Source organism: Lepus europaeus, chromosome 5 (genome assembly GCF_033115175.1).
Source record: "Lepus europaeus isolate LE1 chromosome 5, mLepTim1.pri, whole genome shotgun sequence".
NCBI classification, from domain to species: domain Eukaryota; kingdom Metazoa; phylum Chordata; class Mammalia; order Lagomorpha; family Leporidae; genus Lepus; species Lepus europaeus.
Genome location: NC_084831.1, coordinates 120,524,061 through 120,538,587, shown reverse-complemented (window position 1 = coordinate 120,538,587; position 14,527 = coordinate 120,524,061). Strand labels below are relative to the sequence as shown.

The following is a 14,527-nucleotide window of genomic DNA, read 5'->3' as shown; positions in this document are numbered from 1 at the left end:
CTGCAGCAGCGCCTCTAGCTACAAAACCTGTTTAACAATGAAGCCACGTGCATTCCACGAACCCCCCCCGCATGACGTCACCAGACCTAGCCCGGTGGTGTCACGCTCTCGCTACTTCTCCAGAACAACCCATTTTCACTGTGGGGAAAATGAAGATTTGCCTTGGCACATGCATTATGATAGACAAACACGAAGGCAGTTTGAAAAACGTCTTCGACGTTTTACTGTCTGTCATTTTTTCCATAATGTTTTTAGGGCCGTGTGTAAGGGAATGTGAGGTTCATCCCAGGGAATATTAACGTGTAACCCCTCTCGGAGGAAAGTAGTCGCGTCCGGTCCGCCCGGGAGTGGGCGAGGTGGGCGGGGCCGTGACGCACGGCGTTGGGCGGAGCTGGACTCTTCCACGTGAGTCCGGGCAGGGGAGCTGCTCTACGGGGCGAGGCGGTAGTGGGAATGAACCTTTGTCTCCGGGTCTCCCTCGCCCTTTTCCTTCATATTTATCTAGACGTGAGTGAAAACCCATAGAAGCACAGTTGCGGGCTGCCCGCCCTCTCCATAGCCATGAAGAAGGAGAGCGGGCGGAATCCCTTCGGCTGCAGCTTCAACCTGGTGGTCGCGTCCATTTCGCGCACCGGGGCGGGGGGGGGCGACCTAGGAGGTAGGGGAGGTGTAGGCTTTAGGGATCCCAGAGTGGCGGCCCCATGGCCCCGCTGGGAGGCGCCCCTCGGCTGGTGCTGCTGTTCAGCGGGAAGAGGAAATCCGGGAAGGACTTCGTGACCGAGGCTCTGCAGAGCAGGTGTCTGTGGGTTAGGGGAGGAGGAGGAGGAGGAAGGGAGCCCTCTACATCACGTGACAGGAGGGGTGTGTTTGGAAGTGAGGTGGTGGTGGGGTCCTGTGGGGCAGGGCAGGAAGATCACTGGGGAAAGGGGGAGTGGGGAAGATTGCCTTTGTGACAGCCAGTGGTCTACACACCCGTCCCCAAAAGCAGGCGACCACCTTTTCAAAACCCTTAAGCTGTAGATTTCGAAATTGCCTTAAGAAGCCCAAATGACAGTTACTGGCAAGGCGTTGTCTATGCGCTGTAGGGTTCCTGATTCTCACTGCAGTGTTGCAGGATAACTGTCACAGATGGGGAAACTGAGGCTCAGGTAGGGGATTCACCTGCAACCGCTTCCCAAGTGTGTCTGATTCCCAGGGCAGGATCCTTGTCCAGAACGACGCCTAACAGTTGGGGTGTATTGAGCCTTTATTACGTGTCAGGTGTTGTGTGTATATATAAATATATATATTTAAATGTTTATTTATTTGAAAGAGTTACACAGAGAGAAGGAGAGGCAGAGAGAGAGAGAGAGGTGTCTTCTATCCAATGGTTCACTCTCCAGTTGGCTTCAACAGCTGGAGCCAGGAGCCAGGAGCTTCTTCTGGGTCTCCCATGCAGGTGCAGGAGCCCAAGGGGTTGGGCCATCCTCTACTGCTTTCCCAGGCCACAGCAGAGAGCTGGATCAGAAGTGAAGCAGCTGGGACTCGAACTGGTGCCCATATGGGATGCTGGAATTGCAGGCGGCGGCTTTACCTGCTACGCCACAGCGCCAGCCCCTCTGTGCATATATTATGTCACCTCTTGGTTAGGTGAGTGTGGTATTGTTAACAATTCCACTTCACAGATGAAGAAAGCCAGCCTCTGAAATGGTAAACAACAAATGGAGACTGGCGCTGTAGTGCAGTGAATTATGCTGCCACCTGCAATATGGGCACCGGATGGAGTCCTATCTGCTCCACTTCTGATCCAGCTCCCTCTTGATGAGCCTGGGAAAGCAGTGGAGGATGGCCCAGGTCCTGGGACCCTTCCACCCACGTGGGAGACCTGGATGAAACATCTGGCTCCTGGCTTCAGCCTGGCCCAGCCCCAGCCATTGTGGCCATTTGGGGAGTGAACCAGCGGATGAAAGATCTTTCTCTGTCTCTGTCTCTCCCCCTCTTTCTGTAACTCTGCTTTTCAAATGAAATAAATAAATCTATAACAAAACAAAAACAAAACCAACAAATGAAAACATACCAGGCTTACAAAGTGAGTAGCAAATCTAGGATTCAGTTCAGCTCTGACTACAAGGACTGGGTTCTTTCTGCTTTACCTCACTGCCTCCCCAAATAATAACACAGCCGACCCTCCATGTCACCGATTCCACATCCACACGATCCACCAATTGCAAATCAAAAATCATTACAGGGCTGGTGTTGTGGCATAATGGGTAAAGTTGCTTCCTGGAATGCCAGCATCCCATATGGGTGCTTGTTTGTGTCCCGGCTGCTCCACTTCCAATCCAACTACCTGCTAATGGCCTAGGAAAAGCAGCTGAAAATGGCCCAAGTGTTCAGACCTCTGCCACCCCCATGGGAGACCTGGAAGAAGCTCTCAGCTCCTGGTTTTGGGCTGCTCAGCCCTGGCTGTTGCAGCCATCTGGGGAGTGAACTAGTGGATGGGAGATCTGTGTCTGTCTCTCCCTCTCTCTAACTCTGACTTTCAAATAAATAAATCATTCAAAATAATTGAATGCTATGTACATGTACAGATTTTTTTCATTATTCTCTATACCATACAGTGTAACAAGTATGTACATAGCCTTTATGTGGTATTAAGTATTATAAGTAATCTAGATATAATTTAATTTTTAAGAAGATTTATTTACAGCCGGCACCGCAGCTCACTAGGCTAATCCTCCTGTGGCGCCAGTACTCCAGGTTCTAGTCCCGGTTGGGACGCTGGTTCTGTCCTGGTTGCTCCTCTTCCAGTCTAGCTCTCTGCTGTGGCCTGGGAGTGCAGTGGAGGATGGCCCAAGTGCTTGGGCCCTGCACTCACATGGGAGACCAGGAGAAAGCACCTGGCTCCTGGCTTCAGGTTGGTGCAGCGCACCGGCCATGGCGGCCATTTGGGGGGTGAACCAACGAAAGGAAGACCTTTCTCTCTGTCTCTGTCTCTCACTGTCTAACTCTGCCTGTCAAAAAAAAAATTGTCATGGGACTATAAAAAAAGATTTATTTACTTGTTTGAAAGAGTTACAGAGAGAGAAAGAGAGGGGAGGCAGTGAAGAAGAGAGAGAGAGAGAGAGAGAGAGAGAGAGAGAGAGAGAGGTCTTCCATCTGCTGGTTCTCTCTTCTAATGGCTGCAACATTATGGACTGGGCTAGGCTGAAGCCAGGAACCTGGAACTCCATCCAAGGTCTCCCATATTGGTGGCAGGAGCCCAAGCACTGGGCCGCCTTCTGCTGTTTTCCCAGGTGCATTAGCAGGGAGCTGGATTGGAAGTGGGGCAGCCAGGACTCAAACTGCTGCCCATAACGGATGCTGGTATCACAGGTGATTGCTTAACCCATTGTGCCATGATGCTGGATCTTAGAGATGATTTAGAGCCTAGGGGAGGATGTCTATAGTTACATGCAAATGAGCCATCTTTTTTAAAGATTTATTTATTGGAAAGGCAGAGGGGCGGGGAGGGAGGGCAGGGAGAGAAGTCTGCTGGTTCTTTCCCCAGATGGCTGCAACAGCTAGTGTTGAGGCAGGCTGAAGCCGGGGTCTGGAAACTCTTATCTGCTCCCATGTGGGTAGCGGGGACCTAAGTACTTGAGCTGTTTTCTGTTGCCTTCCTATGTGTATTAGCTGGAGAAGCCGATTGGAAGTGGAGCAGCAGGGACTTGAACTGGCACTTGATGTGGGCTGCCGGCGTCACAAAGGGTGGCTTAGCCCACTGGTTGGCTCTAAAGCTGTCTTATATAAGGGACTTGAGCATCCTCAGAGTTTGGCCTTAGCAGGGGTCCCACAGATACTGAGGGGCAACTGTGGTGGCTTTTACTCAATGTTTCCCCTTGAGCAAGAGACTCTGTGTGGAGCATTTTGCTGGGGCTCAGGCTGGGTGAATAGAGGAGGGGGAGGAGTGGGGTGAGGTAGCTCTGCCCTTGAAGGCCAGTGCTCGGGGGTGCTGAGAGGTCGTGGCAGAGCCGAAGGCAGACGGTGCCCCCTGAATCTTTGACCACCAAGCATCACCACTGTTTCCCAGGTTGCTTCTGTCTTTTTCCCAAACACAGGAGTCACACAGTGGTCAGAAGCATGGCCCCTGGAAGGAGACCGCTAGGACTGCAGTCCTGGCTCACTGCCGCTTTGTGTGTGATCTTGCACACGGTGCCCATTCACGGGGGCTAAGAATAGGGCGGTTGTCTGGGGCAAGCGAGATAACGTGTGAGAAAGGCTTAGGACAATTGTTGGCACCTGCCAAAGGCAGGGGTGAGATGTTGGCTATTTTTATTTCACCGGTGCTGGCTTCATTGCCTACAGTGTGGCTCTGGGCGAGTCAGTTCTTCTTGCTCAACCTCAGTTTCTTACTCAAAACACGGAACAATAAGAACAGTTGTCCCATCGTGTTGGAGTTTAACTCTGTGAGCATTCCAGGGCCAGAGCCAGAATCATGGGTCTCATTCCCATTGAATCACCTGGGTCCACATACAGTCCCCAGTACACGGCTGGCTAAGGATGTGGAATCAATGAGTTACGATTGCCGGGGTGACCAAGCCAGGTGAGACAGAGAGGCCCCTGGCAGTGACAGGATTAGTTCATTTTACCTGTGCTGACCTAATCTAGCCGGAATATGGCCAGGCCTGGATGTCCACACTGTAAATCGGCATTTTGTGCCTTTTACCTGTTAGCCTCAGAGCTCTTTTGTATTTATTTGTATTTTGCAATAGCAACAGAACAGAAGCTGACAAACAGAAGTTGTCACTCCTAACTTATAGATGTGGAAATAGGATTGGAGAAACTGAGACCCACAAAAGTTGCAACGTCACTGGTAGTAGAGGTGGGCTCCACTATCCTGGCTCCTGGAAGCTCTAGGTTAACCCGGTTCTGCTCTCCCCGTCCCGCAGGCTCGGCGCTGGCGTCTGTGCTGTCCTCCGGCTCTCGGCGCCACTCAAGGAGCAGTACGCTCAGGTAGCTGGTGGCCATGTGGCGTCTCTGGGGTGGGAGGTGCCCTTCCCTGAGCGTAGGGGCTGTGGCTGCTACTGGGGGCCTCTGTGCGGTCTCTGTGACCCTGCTGGCAGGAGTGGCCGCAGCTCTTGGTTTTCTGTGGGCGACTCTTTGGGGACACTTGCAGCTTCAGTTTCTTTCCCAGCGGCCTCACTCACTAGAATGCTCAAGGGTGTGTGTCCTGGAGATGCAGGAGGTGACAGCTGTGATTCGGTGTGGTTAGTGAGGGTCTGCATGTGTCCCCTCACTCAAAAACCAGGGCACTGACGTCACACACATCCACACCCACCCCAAAGCTGGCTGGAGCCCAGTCCTGGGATTCTGCTCTTAGAAATTTAGACACATGGCCGGCGCCGCGGCTCACTAGGCTAATCCTCCACCTTGCGGCGCCGGCATACCGGGTTCTAGTCCCGGTCAGGGCACCGATCCTGTCCCGGTTGCCCCTCTTCCAGGCCAGCTCTCTGCTGTGGCCAGGGAGTGCAGTGGAGGATGGCCCAAGTCCTTGGGCCCTGCACCCCATGGGAGACCAGGAGAAGCACCTGGCTCCTGCCATCGGATCAGCGCGGTGCGCCGGCCGCAGTGCGCCTACCATGGCGGCCATTGGAGGGTGAACCAACGGCAAAAGGAAGACCTTTCTCTCTCTCTCTCTCTCTCTCTCTCACTGTCCACTCTGCCTGTCAAAAAAAAAATAATAATAATAAAAAAAAGAAGGGAGTGTAGAGAGTGCTACATTTGTATAAAACTGAAGAGGAAACCTGGGGTTGAGTGGGAATTATAAAAGGCGGCCATTGGAGGGTGAACCAACAGCAAAAGGAAGACCTTTCTCTCTCTCTCTCTCACTGTCCACTCTGCTTGTCTAAAAAAAAAAAAAATTAATTAAAAAAAAAGTATAAATAGGCACTCAGCTGCTCCGCAGATACTCTGGGGTGCCTGGGTCACGTGAGGCACTGCTGCGGCTGCTTTTTATGTGCACCTGCTACCACCTGGGACCAACACATAGGGGCTGCATCATGGATTGGCTCCAGGGAGGGGACATGGGTAGGAGAGAGACTTTTTCACTGTAAATGCTGTATGTCTTTCAAGTTTTGAACCATGTGGTTTAAAAATACAGCTTGATTAAAGTAGGGTTTTTAAAAATAAACAGGAACTCTCAGAAATCTTAGATTTCAGGAAAGGCACCTAGGACATGAGATCGGTTTCTTGCATAGTGAAGAGTGACTCCCTGTTCCCCGCTTTGTCATTTGTGTTTTTGCTTTTGACCTCTGGGTGCACCCTGCCAGGGACTTATGCTCATGGGGTGCTGGTCAGCTGACCCAGGTCTGGCTTTGTACCCATCCCTGTGGGATACCAAAGAGCAATGAGGTTCATAGTTTTAATTTTTTTAAAAAAGATTTATTTATTTGTTTGAAAGGCAGAGTTACAGAGAGGCAGAAGCAGAGAGAGAGAGGTCTTTCAGCCCCTGGTTCACTCCCCAAATGGCTGCAATAGCTGGAGTTGGGCTGATTCTAAGCCAGGAGCCAGGAGCTTCTTCCAGGTCTCCCATGTGAGTGCAGGGGCCCAAGAACTTGGGCCATCTTGTACTGCTTTTCCAGGCCAAGCAGAGAGCTGGACCAGAAGTGGAGCAGCTGGGACTTGAACTGGTACCCATATGGGATGCTGGCACTGCAGGTGGTGGCTTTACCTGCTATGCCACAGCACTGGCCCCTGGTTTTAAATTTTTAAAAAAATGTATATAATTGTTAGAATTTATTAGGTACATTTACATATCAGGCCCCATGCTGGAATTTTATCTGTTTTTTTTTTTTTTAAGATTTATTTACTTATTTGAAAGTGAGAATTACACTGAGAGAAGGAGAGGCAGAGAGAGAGAGAGGTCTTCCATCCTCTGGTTTACTTCCCAGTTGGCCATAATGGCTGGAGCTGAGTCAATCTGAAGCCAGGAGCCAGGAGTGTCTTCCTGGCCTCCCACATGGTTGCAGGGGCCCAAGGACTTGGGCCATCTTCTACTGCTTTCCCAGGTCATAGCAGAGAGCTGGACCAGAAGTGGAGCAGCTGGGACTTGAACCAGCGCCTATGTGGGATGCCAGCACTGCAGACGGCGGCTTTACCCACTACGCCACAGCGCCAGCCTCCTGTTATTTTTTAAAATAAATTTATTTGGGGATAATTTAGATTTATAGAAAAAATTGCAAAGGTAGTGCAGAGAACTCTCATATACTCTGCATCCAGGTTTCTGGTAGTAACATTTTACCGAATCATTTACATTTGTCTAAGCTAAGAAGCTTATGTAGGCACAGTATTATCGGCTGTCCTTCAGATTTTGTTTGGATCACATCAATTTCCCCTGAATATTCAAGTTTTCAAAAAAATATTTTTAAGCAGGAACTTTTCCCAGTTGAAATTGGCTGCAGAATATCCTTGGATCCAGGCAGGACTCTGGTTAGAGGGGATTGGGAAAGAGAAGGCATGGTAGAGGCACCTGGGAACTTCTGTAGGCCCCCAATGAGCAGTTTCAAAACCACCAAGCTGCTAACAAGGTTCCCACACTAGGCCCTGCTCTGGACCCACTGAGCTGGACAAAATATGGGGATGAGGGAACAGGAGTTTGAATTTTCTTTCTTTCTTTCTTTCTTTCTTTCTTTCTTTCTTTCTTTCTTTCTTTCTTTCTTTCTTTTTTTTTTAATTTATTTGTTTGACAGGCAGAGTAACACACACACACACACACAAAGAGAGAGAGAGAGAGATATGGATCTTCCATCCACTGGTCACTCCCCAAATGGCCAAATAGCTATAGCTGGGTCAGAACAAAGCCAGGAGCCAGGAACTCTATCCAGGTCTCCCACGTGGGTGCAGGGGCCCAAGCACTGAGGCCATCTTGCTGCTATCCCAGGTGCATTATTAGCAGGGAGCTGAATTGGAAGTGGAGCAAGCTGGACTTAGTGGTGCTCTGATATGGGACACTGGCATTGCAGGCTTAACCTGCTGTGTTACAACACTAACAGGAGTTTTTATTTTAAAAGATTTCTTCTTCTTATGTCTAAAATTAATGAATTTGAAAGGGGCAGAGAGACAGAGAGAAAAAGAGGGGGAGTCACTCAGTGGATAGAAGATCCCTCCCTCTCACTCTGCCTTTCAAATAAATAAAAAATAAATAAATGAATAAAAATAAATAAATAAAACCCCAAACCAAAAAGAAATGTTCGTGCACCGATTTCCTAAGTCACTGTGGGAACTATCGCTGATGACCGGGAGGCTCCCGGAGGGAAACCAGGTCCCGGCTTCGGCACTGCCGGCTGCTGAGCCTCCTGGGCACAGGGCAGGGGTGGAGTTGGACTCACGTCCTGCAGGGAGGAGGTGCTGCTGCAGTGAGGGAAGCGATGTTTCTCAGACTCCTGCCCGTCCTGGGACCCCTGGAGGGAGCCTCCTGCCTGTCCGTGTCCCAGGAGGGCAGCCAGGCCTGGAAGTGTCCCCAGGAGATCAGAGCAGCCCCTCCCTACCTGAGTCCTCCGGGTATGGGAGACCAGGAATGCCTGGAGCCAAATGGAGTGATCCTGTTCCAGCCCAGGGTCAGGAACTTGGGATCCAAAGGAGGGGTTGAGGGGATCACACAATTTCCCTTGGATTCGGGGCCGGGGGCAAATGATGCCAGAGGGGTGGTGGGAGGCCCTAGCATACAGCTTTGTTCAGATTTTCCACTTTTGTTGAGGGCTAAGCCTGTGCCCAGGGGATGTAGACTAATTTCGGGATTAGTTTAAGCCAGAAATAATTGGGAAGGTTAAACTTGCAAAACAGAAAAACCACACAGCACATTTCCAAGACGAAACCCTTTCTGGATTATCCCAAGTCCTAGCCTCCATCTGTCTGCTCTGGGCTGGGGTTTCCTTGTTTCCCGGTCCTCTCCCCTACAGATCTGACTTGACACTCACTTGTTGTGGTATTGGCCTTGGGGGAGGTGGGCAAGGGCGGAGTGGGTTCTTCCGGCTTTTTGGTGGAGAGCCTGGTGCCGTAGACTTCCTACTGTGCTTTGGGCAGGAGCACGACCTGGACTTCCGGAGACTCCTGGATGCCAGCACTTACAAGGAGGCCTATCGGAGGGACATGATCCGCTGGGGGGAGGAGAAGCGCCAGGCTGACCCGGGCTTCTTCTGCAGGAAGGTTGTGGAGGGCATCGCCCAGCCCATCTGGGTAAGAGAGCTCCGGGGCGGCTCAGAAAACCTGTGCCCCGGCCCTCTGCCTTGGCCTCCTCGCTCTGTCTCTCCTGCCACTGCATTGGTCCGTGAGCCCTCCGTCAGTCACCGGGACAGTCGCCGTAGCCTCCGCGCCGGTCCCTGGCTCGGGCTCTTGCCCCCTGTGACCCATTCTTTGCATAGCAACCAGAGTGACCTTTTGAAAACATAAAGCAAGTCCTGGCCCAAGGCGGCTTCCCCGCGGTTCCTGCCGCAGCATTTGGGTTTGTGCCATGGGCTCCGGCCACCCTTTCAACCTCCTTCCTCTTTGAGCTGCAGACGCCCCGACCTCTCTGTGTTTCTCAACGTAAGTCCTGCCCCTTCTAGAAGCAGCGCTTGGCACATGTCCCTGTAGCTGCCTGCTTTGCCTCGCCTCCCTGGCCCTCAGCTCCAGGTATAGGGCACCTGCCCAGGGAAGCCTTAGCTGGGGCTCTGTGACAGGCGCTCCCATGTGCCCTTCCACTTTCCCACCCTCATCCATTCTGCTAGGAAACCCTGCGTATCTCCTTAGGCCAGGCACGGTTCTGGGTCTGCAGATCCGGCGGTGTGCATCTCTGACTTCCGGGAGCTTATACTCCGGCTGGGGGCAGGCAGGAGGTGGGCACAAAATAAGTGAAGAGTGTGTCAGGTGGGGGCTGATATTAAGGAGCAAATGGCAGCAGGCCTCGCTGACAGGGAGACATCGGAGCAGGACCTGAAGGAAGGAAGTGCAGGAGATGGGGACTGGATCATGGGGACGGAGTTGCATGGAGGCCAGGGGTGCGGCGTGTGCCTCTGAGTGTAAGAAAGAGAGCCGGGGGCGGGAGTGGGCGAGGGTGTGCAGTGGGAGGGACGGTGGAAGAGCCTGGGTTTTGCTCTCCATGAGTGGGGGAGAGGCGTGTTCAGATGGAAGACGTGAAAGGCTCTCCCAATGCAGAGGCGGGAGGCCGGGTCGAGGGTCGTTCTGCAGCCTAGACAGAATGACTGCCACTCGGCTCCACCGGAGAGGAGTCGATTTTGCACGTAGTTTGAAGATGGAGCCAGCGGGGTATGCAGTTGGGTTGGCTCCTGTGATTGTACCAAGGATTTTGTTCGGAGCAGCAGGAGCAATCAAGTTGTCGTTTTCTGAGGCAGGCAAGGTGCAGAACAGGGTTGGAGAGAAAGGAAGGAGCTGCGCTTGGGCCATGCTGAGGCTGGGGCGCTTGTCTGCCTGCACGGTGCCTGCCCATTGTTGGGAAGCTGCTCATTGACCATCTGTCCCTTCCCCTACACTGTAAGGCCCGAGGGGCGGGCATGTAGTTGGTTTTCTGAGCACACTACCCGCGTTGCCGGGCCCAGTGCCAGCATACAGTAGGTGCTTGTTGTATACTCGTGTAATGGTTGGGGGAATGAACGTGTCGTTTGCGCTCAGCGGCACATACATCCAATGAATGAATGAATGAGTGAATGAGTGAATGAGTGAATACAGATGTGTTCCTGCCCCGGGGTGGGGGGGGGGAGGTGGAGCTGCACCACTGCTCTGGGTTCTGTAGCCCCCTTCCCCTCGCCTGTTTGTGTCCCTCCCCTCAGCTGGTGAGTGACACACGGAGGGTGTCCGACATGCAGTGGTTTCGGGAGGCCTATGGGTCCGTGACGCAGACGGTCCGCGTGGTAGCCTCGGAGCAGAGCCGACAGCAGCGGGGCTGGGTGTTCACACCAGGTGAGCTGCTTGTGGTGTTTGTCTCCAGGGCCTGGCTCACAGCTCAGGCACCCCACATGTAGGACTGTAGGGTGCAGGCATGTACCCCATGTTCTAGGTCTCCTGTTCTTCCCCAGAAGCCCTGGGGGAGTGAGTGAGAAGTTATCAGGGAGTCTGAGGCCTGGGGCTCAGGAGTAGGAAGTTGTGGAAAAGAATTGGAGAGAAAATCAGATTAGGGAGTGGGGTAGCAGAGGGAATCCTTTTGTGACCTTGGCCTGGTCCCTTTCCATGGGCTATCTTCTCAAGGCCAGTGGGCATCTCTGGAGGCCTGGCTGGGACCCACCCCCATGGTCCCTTACCATTGCTTTTCAGCCTGCTGGGGGCCTGTGGTGGCCAGGGGGAAAACCTGATAAACCTCACTCCTGTTTGATTAACGTAGCAGTGGGGGCAGCAGAGGAGGCTCTATTGGGCACCTCAGACGTGTCCCCTGCTCCTGGCACCTGCTCTGTGGGTTCAGGGGCACAGCTCAGGCATCCTGCCTACCCGAGGTCCCTGGGACTCCAGGGAGCTCAACTCCAGTCATATGACCATGAGTAATAGCTGCCCAGCTCCTGGGCATCCATACAGGCCAGACCTGTGCTAAGCATTCTATACACATTATCTCACTTTATCTGCCTTCTACCCGGTGGCCACTCTTACTGCCATTCCCATGGTCACATGTGGGCATCAGTGGGGAGGTTCAGTCTCTTTCCTAGGGTCACAAAGAGTGGGAGGAGGAAGTGACTGTCAGCCCTCTGCTTCTAACCCAGGCACACACTGCCCCCAAGAGGATGGGGTCAGACAGGTTTAGGGTTGGAAGTGGACATAGCCAACTTGGCCTAATGTGAATGTGCAGTGGCCCATTTGGGTGGTCTGTGTGGTGGCAAGAGAAGGGGTGAGTCCACTGGGACCGCTGGGGGCTCAGGTGGCCATGGCTGCTGAACACATGCCAGCATTTCAGGATGGGAGCACGGTCCTAGGGGCGGGAGAGCCTGGCTGGGGACAGCAGAGGAGAGGCAAGGGGGTCTGGGGGCCCTGGGTCTCACCTTGCCGTGCCTCATCCACAGGGATAGACGATGCTGAGTCTGAATGTGGCCTGGACGACTTCGGGGACTTCGACTGGGTCCTGGAGAACCACGGAGATGAACAGCGCCTGGAGGAGCAGTTGGAGAACCTGTTGGAGTTTGTCCGCTCCAGACTTTAGGGCTCAGTACTGTGGCGGGGATGGGCATTGGGGGAGGAAGGTCCCTGATCTTGGCTCGGGAGGGGGTTGCAGACAGAGGGCCTGGGTCTGGATTTCTGCGGGTGCCGATGAATGTTGGGTACATTGGAGGGCCAAGGGGGACCCTGTTTTCTCCATGGAGAGAGTGTTTCAGCCTCTGGCATGAGTCTGGCAGCGCCAGAGGGTGAACCAGCTGTGTGTGAAGCAGAAATGTCGCCATCCCCGGGGCCAGGCGTGTCGGCACGTGGTGGCCTCACTTCTCTGTGTGGTGCTCTCAACCGCAGGGCTCCCCCGCGTGGGTGCCAATAAACCACCTTGCAGCACACGCTTAGAGCGGGGTGGCGCTCATTTCCCTCACACGCTGCGGGCAGTAGGTCTGTCAGTGGCAAAGGTGGGATGGGAGTCTGAGGGTCCTGGCTTTTTTGGGCTGGCCTCAGAGAGGCTCCATATTCCCCAGCAAGTGCACCTTTGATTTGTGTAGCCCTTTGCAATTCCTGAATTTCTTCTAGATTCTTCTCTGCCACCTTGTGAAATGGGCAAGGAGAGTCATTACCCATCCGTGTTTGGCAGATGCCAAGAACTCGGCTTGCCTGGGGCCAGAGGGTTAATAAGCGTCGGTGCTCAGTGTGAAGCAGAGCACAAGCTGCCTGACGCCTGGCCACGGCCCCCTGCCACGTCCCTGGGTGTGTGGTGCGAAGGCCCTGGCCCCTTGGCATCTTCAGGCCGAGCCTCCATGCCCCCTCTGCTGCCTGGCCTCATTCTCCCTCCACAGCTTGTGTTAGTTCTGCTGGATCAGGGGCCATCCAAAGACATGATGATCTCTGTGTGACCCAAACTGAACGTGGCCCAACTCTTCATCCGCTGCTGCCGCCTCCCTTGCTGGGTGCCAGGCCCTGGGACACAAAGGTGAACTGGACATGGGCTCTTCCTCAAAAGAGCTTTCAGTCTGCGGGAAGGACTCAGGTGTACCTGAAACCATGCCTGGGAACTGAAGTCAGAGCCAGAGAGAACAACCATGGGGCCCCAGGGCCGGAGCTGGGACTTCATGAGCTGAGGCCCAACACGTCCAGGTGAGCACGGACCCCTCGTCTCGGGCGCTGCCACCACTGCTTGGACATTGTGCTCTGGAGCCCAGAGCAGATGCTAGAGAGCAGTCCCAGTCATGGAAGTGACCGCAAGTCCCTAGGGCTAGTCTGGTGAATGTGCAGGGAAATGGGTCCCGCAACCAGGGAGAGTATGAAGCAGGTGGGAAGGGTGGGGTAGGACTCTGTCTGCAACTGAGAGGAGCCCTAGAGCCCGAGCCTTGGCATTGACAAGGGCCCCTGGGCAGCTAGTGCAGAGAACCCCGCAGGGTGCCCCCAACAAAGAGACATGAGGTACTTCAAAAAGTTAGTGGAAAATGGAATTAAAAGATAAGTTTGTGCAGCACAAACTACACCTATAGTAAGGTGCAGTGACGGTGCCGCTTGGGATGGCTGTGTCTTATATTGCAGTGCCTGGGTTCTAGTCCTGGTTCTGCTCCTGATTCTGGCTGGCATCCTGCTAATGTGCTCCCTGGGAGGCAGTAGCCAAAGACTCAAATAATTGGGTTCCTGCCACCCATGTCGGAGACCTGGATTGAGTTCTGGGCTCCTGGCTTTGCTCTGGCCCGGGCCTGGCTGTTGCAGGCATTTGGGGATTGAACTGGTGAATGGAAACTCTGTCTCTCTGCTTTTCAAATAAATAAAATAAATTCAAAATTTTAAGAGATAAGTTGTTTTGGGACCAAAACCCTTGAAGTCATGCTTAGGTTTTCCATAATACACATTTTCCTTAAACTTTGTGCTCTGGAGCCCAGAGCAGATGCTAGAGAGCAGTCCCAGTCATGGAAGTGACCGCTAGTCCCTAGGGCTAGTCTGGTGAATGTGCAGGGAAATGGGTCCCGCAACCAGGAAGAGCATGAAGCAGGTGGGAAGGGTATGTATTTACATACCCTCTGGTATGTAAAAATTTTGCACCAGAGGCTGGTGCTGTGGTATAGTGGGTAGAACTGCCACCTGTGGTGCCAGCATCTTATATGGGCTCTGGATCCAGTCCCATCTGCTCCGCTTCCAATCCAGCTCCCTGCTAATACTCCTGGGAAAGCAACAACAGAGGGCTCAATTGCAGGGCCCCTGCACCCACATGGGAGACCAGGAAGAAGCTCCTGGCTCCTGGCTTCAGATCAGCCCAGCTCTGGCCATTGTGGCCATTTGGGGAGTGAACCAGTGGATGGAAGATCTCTCTCTCTCTCTGTAACTGCTTTTCAAATAAATCTTGAACATTTTTTTTGCATCAAAATAAATTTATTTTTAAATTTTGTTTTCCATGAACTTTTCAAAGTCCCATCATATT

At 53.1% G+C, this 14,527-nt stretch overlaps 1 protein-coding gene across 1 annotated transcript; it reads left to right on the top strand.

Moving 5' to 3' along the window:
* Positions 1-649: 649 nt before the first annotated feature.
* Positions 650-13,921, top strand: PMVK (phosphomevalonate kinase). The gene is made up of 5 exons (XM_062192374.1): positions 650-796; positions 4,911-4,974; positions 9,043-9,195; positions 10,785-10,914; positions 12,000-13,921. The coding sequence occupies exons 1-5, from the start codon at positions 702-704 to the stop codon at positions 12,134-12,136; spliced, it is 579 nt and encodes a 192-aa protein (XP_062048358.1). The 5' UTR covers positions 650-701; the 3' UTR covers positions 12,137-13,921.
* The last annotated feature ends 606 nt before the right edge of the window (positions 13,922-14,527 follow it).